This window comes from Zonotrichia leucophrys, chromosome 10 (genome assembly GCF_028769735.1).
Source record: "Zonotrichia leucophrys gambelii isolate GWCS_2022_RI chromosome 10, RI_Zleu_2.0, whole genome shotgun sequence".
In the NCBI taxonomy this organism is placed as follows: Eukaryota; Metazoa; Chordata; class Aves; order Passeriformes; family Passerellidae; genus Zonotrichia; species Zonotrichia leucophrys.
Window position 1 is genome coordinate 14,975,673 of NC_088180.1, and position 13,480 is coordinate 14,989,152.

Here is a 13,480-nt window from a genome sequence, read left to right on the forward strand (position 1 = left end):
ATGGGCCTGCTTGGGATCTGCTTTGAAAACTGATGCTGCAGAACGACTCAAAAGGCTGTTAGAACAGCAGAAATATTTCTATTCGCTCTATAAACACACTCTGAACTTTTATTATGTACTGTATGTTCACAGCAATCATTTCCCATACCTCCGAGGCTAAATAATTTCTGAATAGCTAAATCAATTTGTCTTGTGTCTGTGTCGTGTCACAGTAATGAAAGTTCCCTGTACTGTGGCAATAGCAGCAAAGCGGCTCTTGTTAAGGAGATGCCGGAGCTCTATCAAAGCTTCACTGTCTGAGTTATAACTCAGCAGCTGATTAACCAGCCAGCATTAGAAAGGAGGAGACAGCATGCCTCAGCTACCCATTGAGCCCACAGTGAGATTTTGCAATGAAGCTTTATTTGAGGTCTGAAACTTAATAATACACAAAATGTACTGTAAGATCTAAAATCACCAAGGTCTTGGCTTCGTAGCTTGCCTGAGTGACCTGTGATTGCAAGGTTGTGTTGCACTTGCAGCCGAGCAGGGTGATGTTCACATGGGATGGTGACAGATGCACTAAAATTGGGTCAAGTCCTGCAACTGAGTGAATGAAGAGAGGTTCCTCAAGAGCTTCATTGACTCCTTGTAGGACTTTGCCTGTCTGGCTGCTGGTGGGGTCTTTTTGCTGCATTAAGGGAAGGCTGAGTTTGCTTCTACCCCAGGGAGGAGGTGCAAATGCAACCCCCTCCCCTGGGCTGATGCAAATGTTTTGAATTAATATCTCGAAATGGGAATTTCTGTGAAAGGAATTTATGTAAGGATCAGATGTATGTTTGTATGGATGTCTTTTTTTTAATCTATGTGTGCCTGAGAAAGATACCTGTGGAGATATGTATAATAACAGATCCTTGTTCTTTAAGTAATATTTAGGGTAGGACAGAAGTTGTTATCACCTTCACTTTGTCTTAAAAGACAAGCATATATTCATCCAAGGGAGTTGGAATAGCTTCAGAGGAACTTGTTCAGGTTAGAACTTTTCATTTATGGGGGACGTTTTAGCTGGGAATATCAAAACTATTGAAGGTTTTATTAGCTAAAGTTATGCAAGACTCCTGTAAGACAAATCAAGTACCAGTTCTTGGCCTGGATTCACGTGTTTCTGTTGCCTTGCTTACATATGAAATGTGGCTGTGTGAATCATTATCACTTCTAATTTTTTAGTATGTTGAACAACAGGATCAAAAAAGGAAAAAAAACCCAAACCAAATTGTCTTCCACATTCCTGTGCTGCAAATCGATAGCATGGGGATATATTTCCTGGATGTCAGCCCATTTTATAAATGAATATATCTTGAAGATTGCTTTACAGGCCAACAAATGCCAAGAACAGGATGACAGTCGAATTCCTTGCATAGCAACAGCTAACATGAAATCAGGTGCACTCCAGAAAATGCAAATGCTGTTTGGGCAAGGTTATGGATACAGGCATTGTTTCTTGGTTTATATTTGGCCCATGGTAGGTATTAACTGGCCATTTTTCTGATGTCAGACAAGTCTTTTTGTTTAAAAAGTTAAAAAGCTGCTGTCTTGTGGGGGTGTAAATTCTCACGCTGCTGAATGCAATGGGAAGTGTTTCTTTGGTACAGTGTGGTTACACTTTCAGGTCCATAACACAAAATACATTGCCATTAATGTCCCATTCTACAGCTGCCAGCATTGTCTTTTTATGTAGTATTTGGCAAGCCAAGGATGAGGGGAGGTAGAGATTTAGTTTCCTCATTACCCATAGAGTTTTCCCCTTTGTTGTTGTTTGAGATACTTCTACTGGATCTGACTCATTTCCATTTACCTGTATTATTCTAAAAATGTGGTTGTTGTTTTTGATCAAACCAGTTTCTTTTGGGGAAAGAAAAATCAGAAAAATGTGTTTGTGCCTTGTCTTTGAAGGAGATTGCTTAAAATAGCTGCAAGTTGCTACCAGCATTAGGCAGTTCTGGAAACACTATGTCTGAGTAGAAAAGGAAATGGGATCACAACATACATTTTATGGCAGTTCTGGATTTAGTTTATTAACTTTTCATTGCCAACCCCTCCAAGTTTGCAGTCTGTTCAGGTGTTGTTGGTACTTGTAAGATAGGATTGCAGTTTGGCTTGATGCAGTTTATTTTTGAAAAATCCTACTTGGTTTTTAGATCTCCATCACGTTATTTGTGTGTTTTGCAGTTCCAGTTTGGCTTCTGGTTTTGTAGCTGGTGAGTTTTGTCAGATACCAGTCCAAACACACAGACTCATACTGGTTTTTAGAAAAAGAGACTCCAAAGAACCAGTGAAATCAGATTATGCTGTGCTGAAAAATGGCAAGAGTATAAGAACGGAGACTAGGCTGACTGGATCCCTTTCCAAAACAATGAATCATGTGCAGCCTAAGGCCTTGCCTCCTGCAAGGTGACAGTCCTTTCTCTGTGCTGCTGTGCCAAGGGTATTGGTGGATTAATGGTGAGGATGCATTTGCTGATCATCCCCTGTGGAGTGACAAGGGAGCTCCTGTTGCACAAGAGGAAAATGCTCTTCCCTAGCCTGGGAAAGACCCCCTGGCAGTTGGAGTTTGATGAGTGGAGCAGGTTGACCTCTCTAATCCATCTGTTGTACACCGGTGTCACCCTGGTTTTTTAAGATTTTCTAAGCCTTCTGATGTTGACATTCTTGTAGTGAATTTTCTCACACACTTTCTGTAAATAACTCATTGTTTTTCATTCCTTTATGGAAGAAGAGAGAGTTGATGAACTGTTGGTTTGACCAGTGTCATTGCAGAGGTGTCAATGTCACCTTCCAATCTACTGTCACTTTTGTAAAACTATAAATATTGGAGTCAGAGAATAAAACTTCCCTTTTTTCCCTTCACCTTGAGTAGTAGTGTGCTTGTGTTCTCTCGTGTCCTTCAGCGACACACCAGCACTAAGCACAAAAGGTTTTCAGGCTGGGGGGCTCCCAGGAAGGAGTGGAGAAGCCTTGGGCTGACCTCGTGTTCATGACTTCTCCATCCCCAGGTGCAGGGGAGGAGAAGCCAACAAGCAGCAGCCTAATGAACTCGCAGAGAACAGAGGGAGCAGATTTCTTTGCCAAAATAATAGTAATAATCTGGGTGGTGTTAGCAGAGATTCAAGGCTGAATGTGCACAGTGATGATGACTGACAGCCTTTCTCACATGTCTCTCTCTTTCCACACTTGTCTGTGTTCTCCAGGTGTTTGTGGTCACCGTCTGGACCGTGGAGCTGTACATGGTGCCCCTGGCCTTGCTGGTGCTCTTTGCATACAACTTCTCCCTCGTCACAACAGGGAAGGTCAATAATGCCCAGGATGCCCAGGCAAGTAGAGTGACATTTCTGGCAGCCCCAGTTTGCCCCGAGTGAAGCATCACACGTTCTATTGGCATTAAGTTGGTTGTGTAGCTAAACAACACTTCTGTTTCAAAGTTACTAAAAAGAAACCTCAACCCTCTCAATTTTCATTATTCAATTAGAGCAATAAAACATTCAGAGTAGTAGGAGAAGAAGATGAGAGTGTGTAGGAGGTGGATTTCACTTACTAAATACCTACAAATGTTTTTAAGTAGAATTAAAAAAGGTTTGCAAAGCAGCAAGTTCCTAAAAGCCATTCCCCTCCTGCCACTGCACTCTGCAACACACTCATGATTCATGTTTCACAGAAGAGGAAAGTCAATAGAATCCAAAAGAGAATGTAGTTCTTTTAAGCCTTGTCCTGTGATCTGAAGTCTTAAGAAGCTTTTACTCCTCTTTGCCATCCTAATCTCTTAAAGACCCAAAAATGTTTTTGTATTTTTCCCCCAGAAATTTAGGCTTTGGTTTTTAACTTGGGAGAAAGAAAGATTTAAACATAGAAATAATCACCAAGTGTGACAAAGTTCTACTGTTGGGGTATGAAATGATTGCTTGATGTTGACCACTGTCTTTAACAATGGTAATTAGAGCTGGAAAGGAGAGTAAATTCATGAATATCCATAATATTCTGTTTTTAAAAGGGAAATAAATACAGTAATGAAATGGAAGTGAAAGGATAGCTTCCTTCTAATTTCTTATTAAAAGATGATTGACATTGGTAACCATGAAGAATATCTTTACCTAAACGAGTCAAGTGGATTTTACACAGAGGCATAATATCCCAGAATTAAACAATTCAATGGCAGGTTTATTTTTTGTGTGAAAAATTTGCTCCTGGTTTAGTTTTCACCCATTCCAAAGTGGAAAGATTCTTAGAAAACAGGAGAAGTTGCATTATCCAGACCAGAGGAGGCTTAATTTGAAAACATGGTAAAAGAAATGCCTTTCTTCAGTTTCAGCCAAGTCCAGAATAATGCAGAAAGATACTGTGTGTCTTCAGTGACTACTTGATTTCATCAAGAAAAGCAGAGCTTCCCAAGTGGAAGAATACCAGGCAAACAGATGTTTTTGTTTTTAATACAAAAGGCACTAAAAACTAACAATAATAACCTACCCAGAAAAAAAATACACACAGAGTGCCTCTTCCCTTGTCCTGTGGTGAGTTTGTTGCATGTTCAGGTGAGGAGAGTCTCACATGAGACAGAAAAATTGAGCAGAGCATCAGATGGACACTGCAAAAAGGCAATTTCTAAAAATACAGCTAATTGTGGTAATACTAAAGAAAGGTCCATCAGGAATTTGGCTCTTTTCCTGTCACACATTCTGTAAGCTGTGCCACGCCATGAAATTCAGGGGTGCATTTTGCATAAGCAAAATCACACGTCTGCCAAAGTGCTTTGCAGGATTGGGATCATATGGAACAAGTAGTCAAAGTGCCTTTAATATTACCTGATTCCTTTTTTATGTGTGTCTATGATTCTAACCATCTGTAGGTCAAAAATAGACAATCAGGTGCTAGCCCTAGTCACATCTGTCCTGCAGATGAGAAAAGGTTTTCTTCAAAATACCAATGCTTTTTACACAGTCATTTATTTGTTTTTTGCTTCTTCAGGCCTTGGCTGGATATTCACTGCCTTTGGTTTTTGTGTGCCAGCACACACATTTTGTGTGTACAGAGGAATTCAAGCAAGAGTCTTTGCAAAAGTGAACCTCAAATTCTCTCTGATTTCTGTGCTATAAAATGTGAATAACAGTATTAACCTTGTACTCCTGATCCACTTGCCAGGAGGCTAAATTCGTGAATATTGGTAAAATGTTTTATGATTTACAGATGGGGAGCTTCTATAGAAATTTAAACCATGATCTGTGTTAATTCAGCTGCTCAGGGTATTGCAAAGAGCCAAAGAATAAATCTGGCTATCTGAACTCCCAGTACCTTTTACATCCTAGATGAAACTGCTATTCAGAGGAAAAGAAGAAATTTAAAAACTCCAAAAGAGAAACACCCAACCCCCTAAGAAACCCTAAATTCAAAACATCTTTTCATTGCGATTCTTCACATTCTTTGCATGTTTGCTGTATTTAAACTTGTAGTACACAGATTCAAATGTAGCTATTAAATAACCAAGAAAAAAACCTGGAGGACCCTGTTAAAGGCTCAGCTTGTTAAATACCTGAATTGAAAGCCAAGTGCTCCTAATTCCAAGCCCTCGCCAAGTCTTTTGTTTTCTGTCCTACCTGTCAGCACAGAAGTTAAAGGAGGAAATAATGCTGCATAGAAATCTGACTGGGATTCTGTGTGAGATTGATTATGTTCATACTAATGTGTTTTCTAAAGTCTAATGTTGCAGTAATGGCCCTAAAGGGAGGGAGCAGTCATTGTGGCAGTGGGGATGGAACAAGTTGAGTATAGAGTCCTCAGCCTTGACATACCAGTTGGTTCATTTGCAAGACTGAGAACAAAGCTGTTTACAGATAGTAAAAGTTGGCAATGTGTTTGAAAGCCTGTTGCCTTCAGATTACTGGACACGCCACTAATGCTTTATTTAGACTTAAAATTTGTATAGGGTATTGCATGCTTTGTTCAGAATACCACAAAAAAGAAAGGTCCTTGAATAAAAAACATTGTTTTGGAAAGGAGAAAGTGGTGGTTTTTTAAATGACTTTCAATAGAAGTGGGAGAAAATTGCATAGTGAAACTTTGTGGGAGTATCATAAGCTTTTTGAACATTGCCTGTCACTAAAAAATAGCTGTTGTGTTTTATAATATGGACATCTGCTTCTGCAGGAGCTTATGGGCTTGGATGAAGACGAGGATGAAGATGATAAGGTAAGCATATCTCACGACTGTGTTGGCTAGAATCAGAGGAAAGGTGGGAGAACACAAACAAATAATCTCTCCATAAATCTTCAGTTATTGTCTGTATTAACTGGGAAAACACTTGTCAGCAATTTGCTGCTTGGCAGGTTTGAAAGCAGGAAGGGTTTGGTTTGTGTAGCATCCCAGAGTGGCGGTACCTGTGCAAGACCTGAACAAGAACTGACTGTGAGCAGCCCCAGGCTGTGCCTGGCCCTGCAGTGGGCACACACTCATGGATGTTTGGTGCAGGAGGTGCAGAGATGCACACAAGGATGTGCAATCCCCCCTCGCTGCTGGTTTACATTCCCTGCTAATGGCTTTCCCCAAACGATTTGGCATTTCCACTTCAATAGGCCAGAATTGGTGTGATTTGTGGAGGGCTGGTTAGAATTTTCTCAGCATTTCTTTCAGAGCCTGGGAAAAAAAACCAGTTTTAGTTCAGCAGCTGAAATGTGGAAAGAATTGGAATTGGCAAGGCCAAGGTTTTTTTATTTTATTGGAACATACTTACTTATTCTTCTCACTGTGAAAAATTCATTGGATTTTTTTCCAAGTTTATCAAACCACAGTGACAAATGATAAAAGGATTAGAGGGCATGACATATGAAGAAAGATTAAGAGAACTTAATGTATACAGCTTGAAAAAACATAAGTAAGTGAAGGAGGATCTGATAATCTATAAATACTTTAAAGCTAAAAGGTGAGGAATTATTTAACGAGCAACAGCATGCAAAGGAACATTAGCTGTTAGGAAGAAAATGTTCATGAGGGGATGTGAAACTTTCAAATTGCATACTAAGTTAATAGGACTCTTCTTGAATATTCTATGTTTTAAAAATGCTACAGTGAAATTGTTGATCATTAAGAAGCAAATCAATAATGCAGCTAGCGAGTGCACCTTAACTCTTCTCAGTCACAGACCCTAGGATTGAAACTCAGCAGACTAATTGATGGGAATAGTTATTTAAATTTAACTTGCTCTTCTGCTGTGCTTATATTTTAATGAGCAACCAGAAATCCATCAAAGTTACAAAGTGAAGTTTAGGCAATCCAGCTGAATTACAGGTTTCTTGCAACACACAGTAGTTGTTTAAATGTTCTCATTTATAATTTACTCTTTGTATTGTAAAATTTGTCAAGTGAATGGACCAATATCTGAAACTCTTCAAAAGTTGCTAAATGAAAGTTGCATCTTTTTCAAAAGAATACTGTGTATCTGTAGAAGTCAATAATTTCTATTTAGTGGGTACCTGGTTCTAGACATTTGTATTATTTGTGTGATGCCTAAAGGTGTAACTTATTCACTGTAACAATCCCATTTATTTTTTTTCTATTTTAATATTCCTGTTTTTCCCTTGCAAGTGCTGAGGTGGGAAAATAGAAGTAAGAATGTACTAAATAGGTATCAAATCCTCTGTTTCCTGTGGTGTGCAATAGATTCATTGCTACTAAGATATTCTAGGTTACATTTACCCTACACTTAACTCCAGTGACTTTGGTTCTCTCTGTACAAATACAACAGGGTCACTTCAATATGAATTTAATGACTTTGGGTTTTTGTCTCCCCCCAAACAGGTTCACTGTCATTCCCTTTCGTGGTTTATTTTAACTAAGTGTGCAGGTTTGGGAAAACTCCTGGGAGTCAGCGTTGAGCTGTTGATGGTTTGGCCTTGCCCTTTTTAATGGGAGCTGCCTCTGTTTCCATTCCACACAAATTTCAGGGCTCTCTGACACAGAGAGCTGGTAGCACTGGCTGAAGCCTCTCTCAGCAGATACCCCAAGCAGGCTTTCTCATGAAGACAACACTTTACATCCCAACATTCCAGTTGTTATGGATGGAATTCTGGCACAGAGTTGCCAGAAGAGACAATTGCCAGCCCCTGCATTTGCCCCATGGCCAGTGCTGTGCAGAATTGCTTTAATGTCTTTACTGTGCCTTGTGTGTACCCCCGTGCAGCCGTGATGGGCCACACTTGCACTCCCATGACTTGCATCTTAAGTACATTAGGTACATCTTTAATTACATTAAGTACATTCTAAGACACTTTTCCAAGTCTGAGGGTGGCCAGTGCTCTCTGGGGAGTGTAGGAAAAATGTAATTTTATGACACTATCTCATGGCAATGTCAACATTTAAACAGACAAGTCTACTTTAAAAAGAAGTCTGTGTATTTTTTTTTCCTCCCTAATACAAGAGCTCCTAAAGTTGAAATCTGCTAGTTGGGTTGTGGTGTACGAGGTCACTGTTTCTGTTTCCTGTCATCCTGCTGTATCAAAATACTTGCACACAGAGCCCTTCTGGGTTCTGCTGCCTGTTAGACATAACAGACCGTGCTTCTGGGAATTGTAACACACCCTTGAAGAGATGAACTGTTTACAAATTATAAATACACAGACACTTAGTTCAAAAACCCAAGAGCAGATTAACTCCCTCCACCTAGACTATCTGTCTTAAATGACGGGGCTTAATTGCTGACTCCCCCATCGTTTCCCCCTCTGCCCTCCCCACATACCAGCGTGGAGGGCTGTAAAAGATAGCAGTGCTCTGTCCCTTTGGCACCAGCTCTTCCCTGGATAAATGCCTGCTCGGATTTGTGCCATCTTGGACACGGAGTTCAGGCTGTGTCCTCTGAGCTCTGGGCTCTGTCAGCCTCAGCAAGGATTGTTTTAAAATTACATCACTGCAGCATCCTTGGTCTGCCAGTAAGAAGGTATAGACAAGCTGCATGCAACTCAGTTTAAGTTGTCTGATTGTTGATCAGTTCTATTTATTTTATTTTTTTTTCTGTTTCTGATAATGACTGTAGAGTTTCAAGAGCAGATAGTTACCCTGTGATTGTGTCATAGCACCAGACTGAAAAGAACCTTGGAGTCTTCTCCATTGTCTGAATAAAAGTTTACATCTCCACAACAGACAAAGATTAATTTAGTTACATTTTCAGGTCTGGTAACTGATTCAAAGAAAATCAGAGACAAAACTAAATCAACAACAATTTCTATGTGAAGTTTTTGTTGATTTTTTTTGGAGTTTTTTTAAGAGATTTTGTTCTGTGGTGAGGCAGTGTAGTCCTGCTAATGCAATGTAACAGGGAAGAACCAAATGATACTGTGGCTTTAAGCCAAGTTATTTGGCAACTTCCAAGAAATGTTTAGTATCTCATGTATTGGAAAAAAAACAGAAGTGGAAGAAAATCACCAAAGAATAAAAATTAAATGCCTTTAATGTAGGAAATTCTCTGTCAAAAATAGGTACTGAAGATATACAAAGTTTTATGAACACAATTCAAAAAGACTCCAGCTGAACAAATTAAAGTCAAATCCATCCAGTAGCAAAGAGCTGACATTTTCCATTTGAGTTAGATTCAGCATGTGGAAACCTTCCGTATGGATCTTATTTGTACGGGTGGATTACGATGAAAATTGCATTAATTTTCTCCGCAGTAAAGGTCAGTAATTGAAACATGAACCAAGAGTCTATTGTGTAAGATGCTATATCCCCATACTTAGGAAAGGTCATTCAAGACAATATCATCTCATTGTTTTCTTCCCTGGAAGTATAAATAATTTCATTAGTTTTTTTTCTTTTTCTCTTCAATACAACAATTGCAATATAATATTTCAACATCCCCCATTAAGATTGCTGAAGAGAAGTGATGGTAAGGACTTGAAAATGCCCCGTGATACACAGGGCATGTTCAGACTGACAAGGAGCATCCATGTCCTCCATAAAACTATGGGCAAGCAGACCCAGTGCAGGACTTGCTTTGATTTTTCTTTGCTCTTTTCCTGGGAGCCTTCTTTGTACAAGAAACTGGAAGTTAAATGGTCTCTTGTTAAATCTTATTTGAACAGCAGCATTTTCCAGGGCTGCTCTTAACTGTAGGCATCCCATAAATTGGCACAGTTCTTATATCAGTGCCATGAGCCACCCATTCATAGGTTTAGAGGTGGAGGAGAGAATGGTGGTAGAGAATTCTCCCTCTTAAAGAGAATTACCTACCTAGATGTGGGTAAAAGCCAACACTGCAATTTCTCTAAATCTCTGGAAAAATACTAAGTAGCTCTAGGGAGGTCACTGGACCCAGCAGATGAGCCCCAGGGAGTTCTCCTCCCTTAAAAATTCCAACTATTTAAAATGTTGTTAAATTTTCTTTTGAATTGGTCAGATATATGAATAGATACCTCCTTCTCCTGTACCCCAAATTGCTGAAGATAATTACCTAGATTATAAATGATGATCCAGTAGTTTTAAGTCTAATAACCATATGATTGTTCTTAAGTCTCATGTGTTTCCAGGAGAAAGCACTTATTTTGACAAAATTTTCTTTTTCTTTCCAGTTTTTAAATCAAAGATGACTGATGACTTTTTATCTCCATTTAGGATTGATTCTTGCTTCTTAAGCATGTGCTCCTCACCTGAATTGTGTTTTATTCTATTGTGACTGCTGATTAATTGTGTTTTATTCTATTGTGACTGCTGATACTGCTTGAAAACTTGTGGCAATACCAGTGGACTTTTGGGTTTACAGGTCTATGAAAACGTGAGCATGTACAGATAATGCTTCTTAAACCCCCTGAATTTCATGCCTGTGCATAGAGAAAGAAACTGAATTATGACCAAGGGTTTTTCACATAAGATTTTTCTTGGGCTTGGCTTAGGAGACGTTTGCTGGTCCCCTGAGCATGGATGAAATTCATCTAATGCAGGCAGAGAAAGTGCAGGCATGGCTGGACGAGGCATGGAGTGGTCATCTTCTGCCCTTGAGGGAGTGTTCCCCAGCCTGAGCTGTAGGATGATGTGCTATTGCCTTCCAAATGTGTCCTTTTAAGACCAGTGCTGCTCCCCTTCATACCAGCCTGAAGTGATTCTATTGGCTGTGGTGGAATTATTCCAGATTTCACACCTTTTTAACTGAGAGCATAAATTGACCTGTACGTGTCGCATTTCCTCTATTTGGCGATTATTTCGAGTACGCTCGGATCCGCTAAATTTCCACAGGCAGGCAGGCACGTTTGCGGCGTGGTGTTAATAAACAAAAAGATCCTGTGATGCACAGTTGCAGGGCTGCACGAGGCAGTTGCTCAGAGCTTGGCAGCCGTCCCCTCGGCGTGCCCGTGCTCCCCTCGGCACGCAGCAGCTCAGGGCAGGGCAGTGACTCAGCAGGGCGCATCGCTGGGCTCCTCTCAGCAGCCCTCGGCTCCCACCGAAGGCAGGAGCCGGTGCAAGGTTGCTGTGGTGACTGTTTGCACAGCTCTGCCTGGAATTCATCTCAGCTACCAAGAGACTGTCTGTCACTGCATGGCTGCCACCTCCCACAAGAGCTTCGTTCTGCTGCTAGACTGGAGCGGTAGTGAAGTGTTCCTTGCTGGCAGCAGAGGCCAGTGGTCTGCTGTTTATGCCCAATAAAATCCTTTTGGTTTCAGAAGTTCTTCGTGGACGAGTGTTTTGGCCCTGAGATGTTTTTTTGGCACGGCTTTTGCTGGACACCGGTAAGGTCTGAGGTTTGTAGTCCAGCAGAGAGCAAGTTGTAAATTAAATCCAACTTTGCCCAGCTCTGCTTTTCCCTAAATAACTACAGCATGTTTTGTTGGCTTTTTTTTTTTTTAAAGCAGAATAATAGTGGAGCAAAAAGGAATGCATGCCTGAGCTATTTTCCTTTCTTTTTGCTTTCCATCAATCTTGTTTGTTGCTAATACACTGAAGAATTAATAACTGGTACATTAGATAAATCCTGGTAAAACATCACCCTAATGTGCTTGTAGCAGCAGTAGCATAATGAGACAGCTACTGTAAGAAAGCTAATCCTGAAAGTTAGGCCAGCCCAGGGCTAGGCAGACTAATTCTTCCAATCCCTGAAGAGATCCAGGATTTTCATTCCTGACTGAGCTGCCTGTATCCTGTTTTCTTCCTCCTTTTCATTAATCCATATTTATGTTTTCTCCTCCCCTTTTCCTCATCTTTGCCCCCAAGTGTTCCTCAGCTTTATATATTGAGTTCCCCTTGGCATGCCAGAAATCTGCTGATGAATACCACTTGTTTGAAAGTTGCATGCAAGATTTTTCTCTGCAAGTGTTTTCTATGAAATCCAAGTGAGCAAGTATTATGTAGAACTTACCCATGGCTTCAAGCCTGACTTTTCCTTGTGTGCATATCATACTTGCAGTATACATCAGAAATACACTTAGAGAACAACAGCAAAATTTGTCTGTGTGTTTGTAGCGTTGCTTGCTAGTTTGGATGTATCCAGAGGAAAAATATTTGAAGGATAGATTTAAAAAATAGGAAACAGCTTTCTGTAAAGATGAAAGCTATTAATCATTGAAACAAATGATCAAAAGAAGTTAGGGGATCTCCACCATCCAAGCTTTGAATTCAGTAATGGATGCTTGGCTAGAGAAGAAGCACTAATGGGTGGCATTTGGCCTTTGTTCCAGAGCAGATGATTGAAGAATTTTGCCTTCAGTGTCTTCCCCCATAACTCTTAGGATTTTCCCTCGCAAGAGCAGCTCTGACTGCTGCAGCTCGCCCGTTGTGAATTGCTGTGTGAGTGCTGGGGACATCCTGTCCTGCTCTGCCCCATATTCCCACTCCTTTAAAGCCTTCGGCGTTGGGAGCCCCTCCATGCTGTGGCTGTGTGAAGGTTTCTTTTGCAACTGACCCTAAATGTCTCAGAGCAGCATGAGTTCCTTCTGGGGAAGGGAGACCTCAGAGCTGTGCTAACTCTTTAAGTCTGTTTATATGTCCTCTTACATATTTGAGAAATAGAAAACTCTAGGAGCATCTTCTTGTACAGCAGAAATTTGGTCTCTTCATTTTTGATTTCAAGTTGGTGTATGTTAGCTGCAAACAAAAGACTTAATTTCTGAAATTGCTGGGTCTTGGTTGGTGTTGTTTTTTTTTTTTCCCTCCCCTGACATGCTTAATCTTTTGTAAACCCCCTTTTGTGGCTCTGTTCAGGCAATTAATGTAGAAACGAAGGATTCTTAAATCAGGATATGCAAGGAAGAGTTGAAGTAGCACACTGATTATATAATTAATTCTCAGCTGTAAATTCATTTTGATGGAGTTAATTCTTTCCCAGAGTCTGGAGACCAGTTTTGGTCCACCCACAGTGCTGTAATCAGCTAAGAAAAAAAGGAGACAAAGGCCTTGAATTAATGGAAGTTATCACAACTGGTTTTAGGGAAATAATGCCAGAAACAGGCAGTATATTTTGTTTTCAATTCCTGCAAAAGCT

General features: G+C 40.3%; 1 protein-coding gene across 8 annotated transcripts in view; it reads left to right on the plus strand.

Moving 5' to 3' along the window:
• MCTP2 (multiple C2 and transmembrane domain containing 2) overlaps positions 1–13,480 on the plus strand; it is a 152,684-nt gene that overhangs the window by 127,069 nt on the left and 12,135 nt on the right. For all 8 annotated transcript variants that reach the window (XM_064722135.1, XM_064722134.1, XM_064722136.1 and 5 more), the window contains 2 exons: positions 3,228–3,350; positions 6,172–6,213. In XM_064722135.1, coding sequence (XP_064578205.1) covers positions 3,228–3,350; positions 6,172–6,213 — 165 coding nt within the window. The remainder of the gene's footprint in view (positions 1–3,227; positions 3,351–6,171; positions 6,214–13,480) is intronic.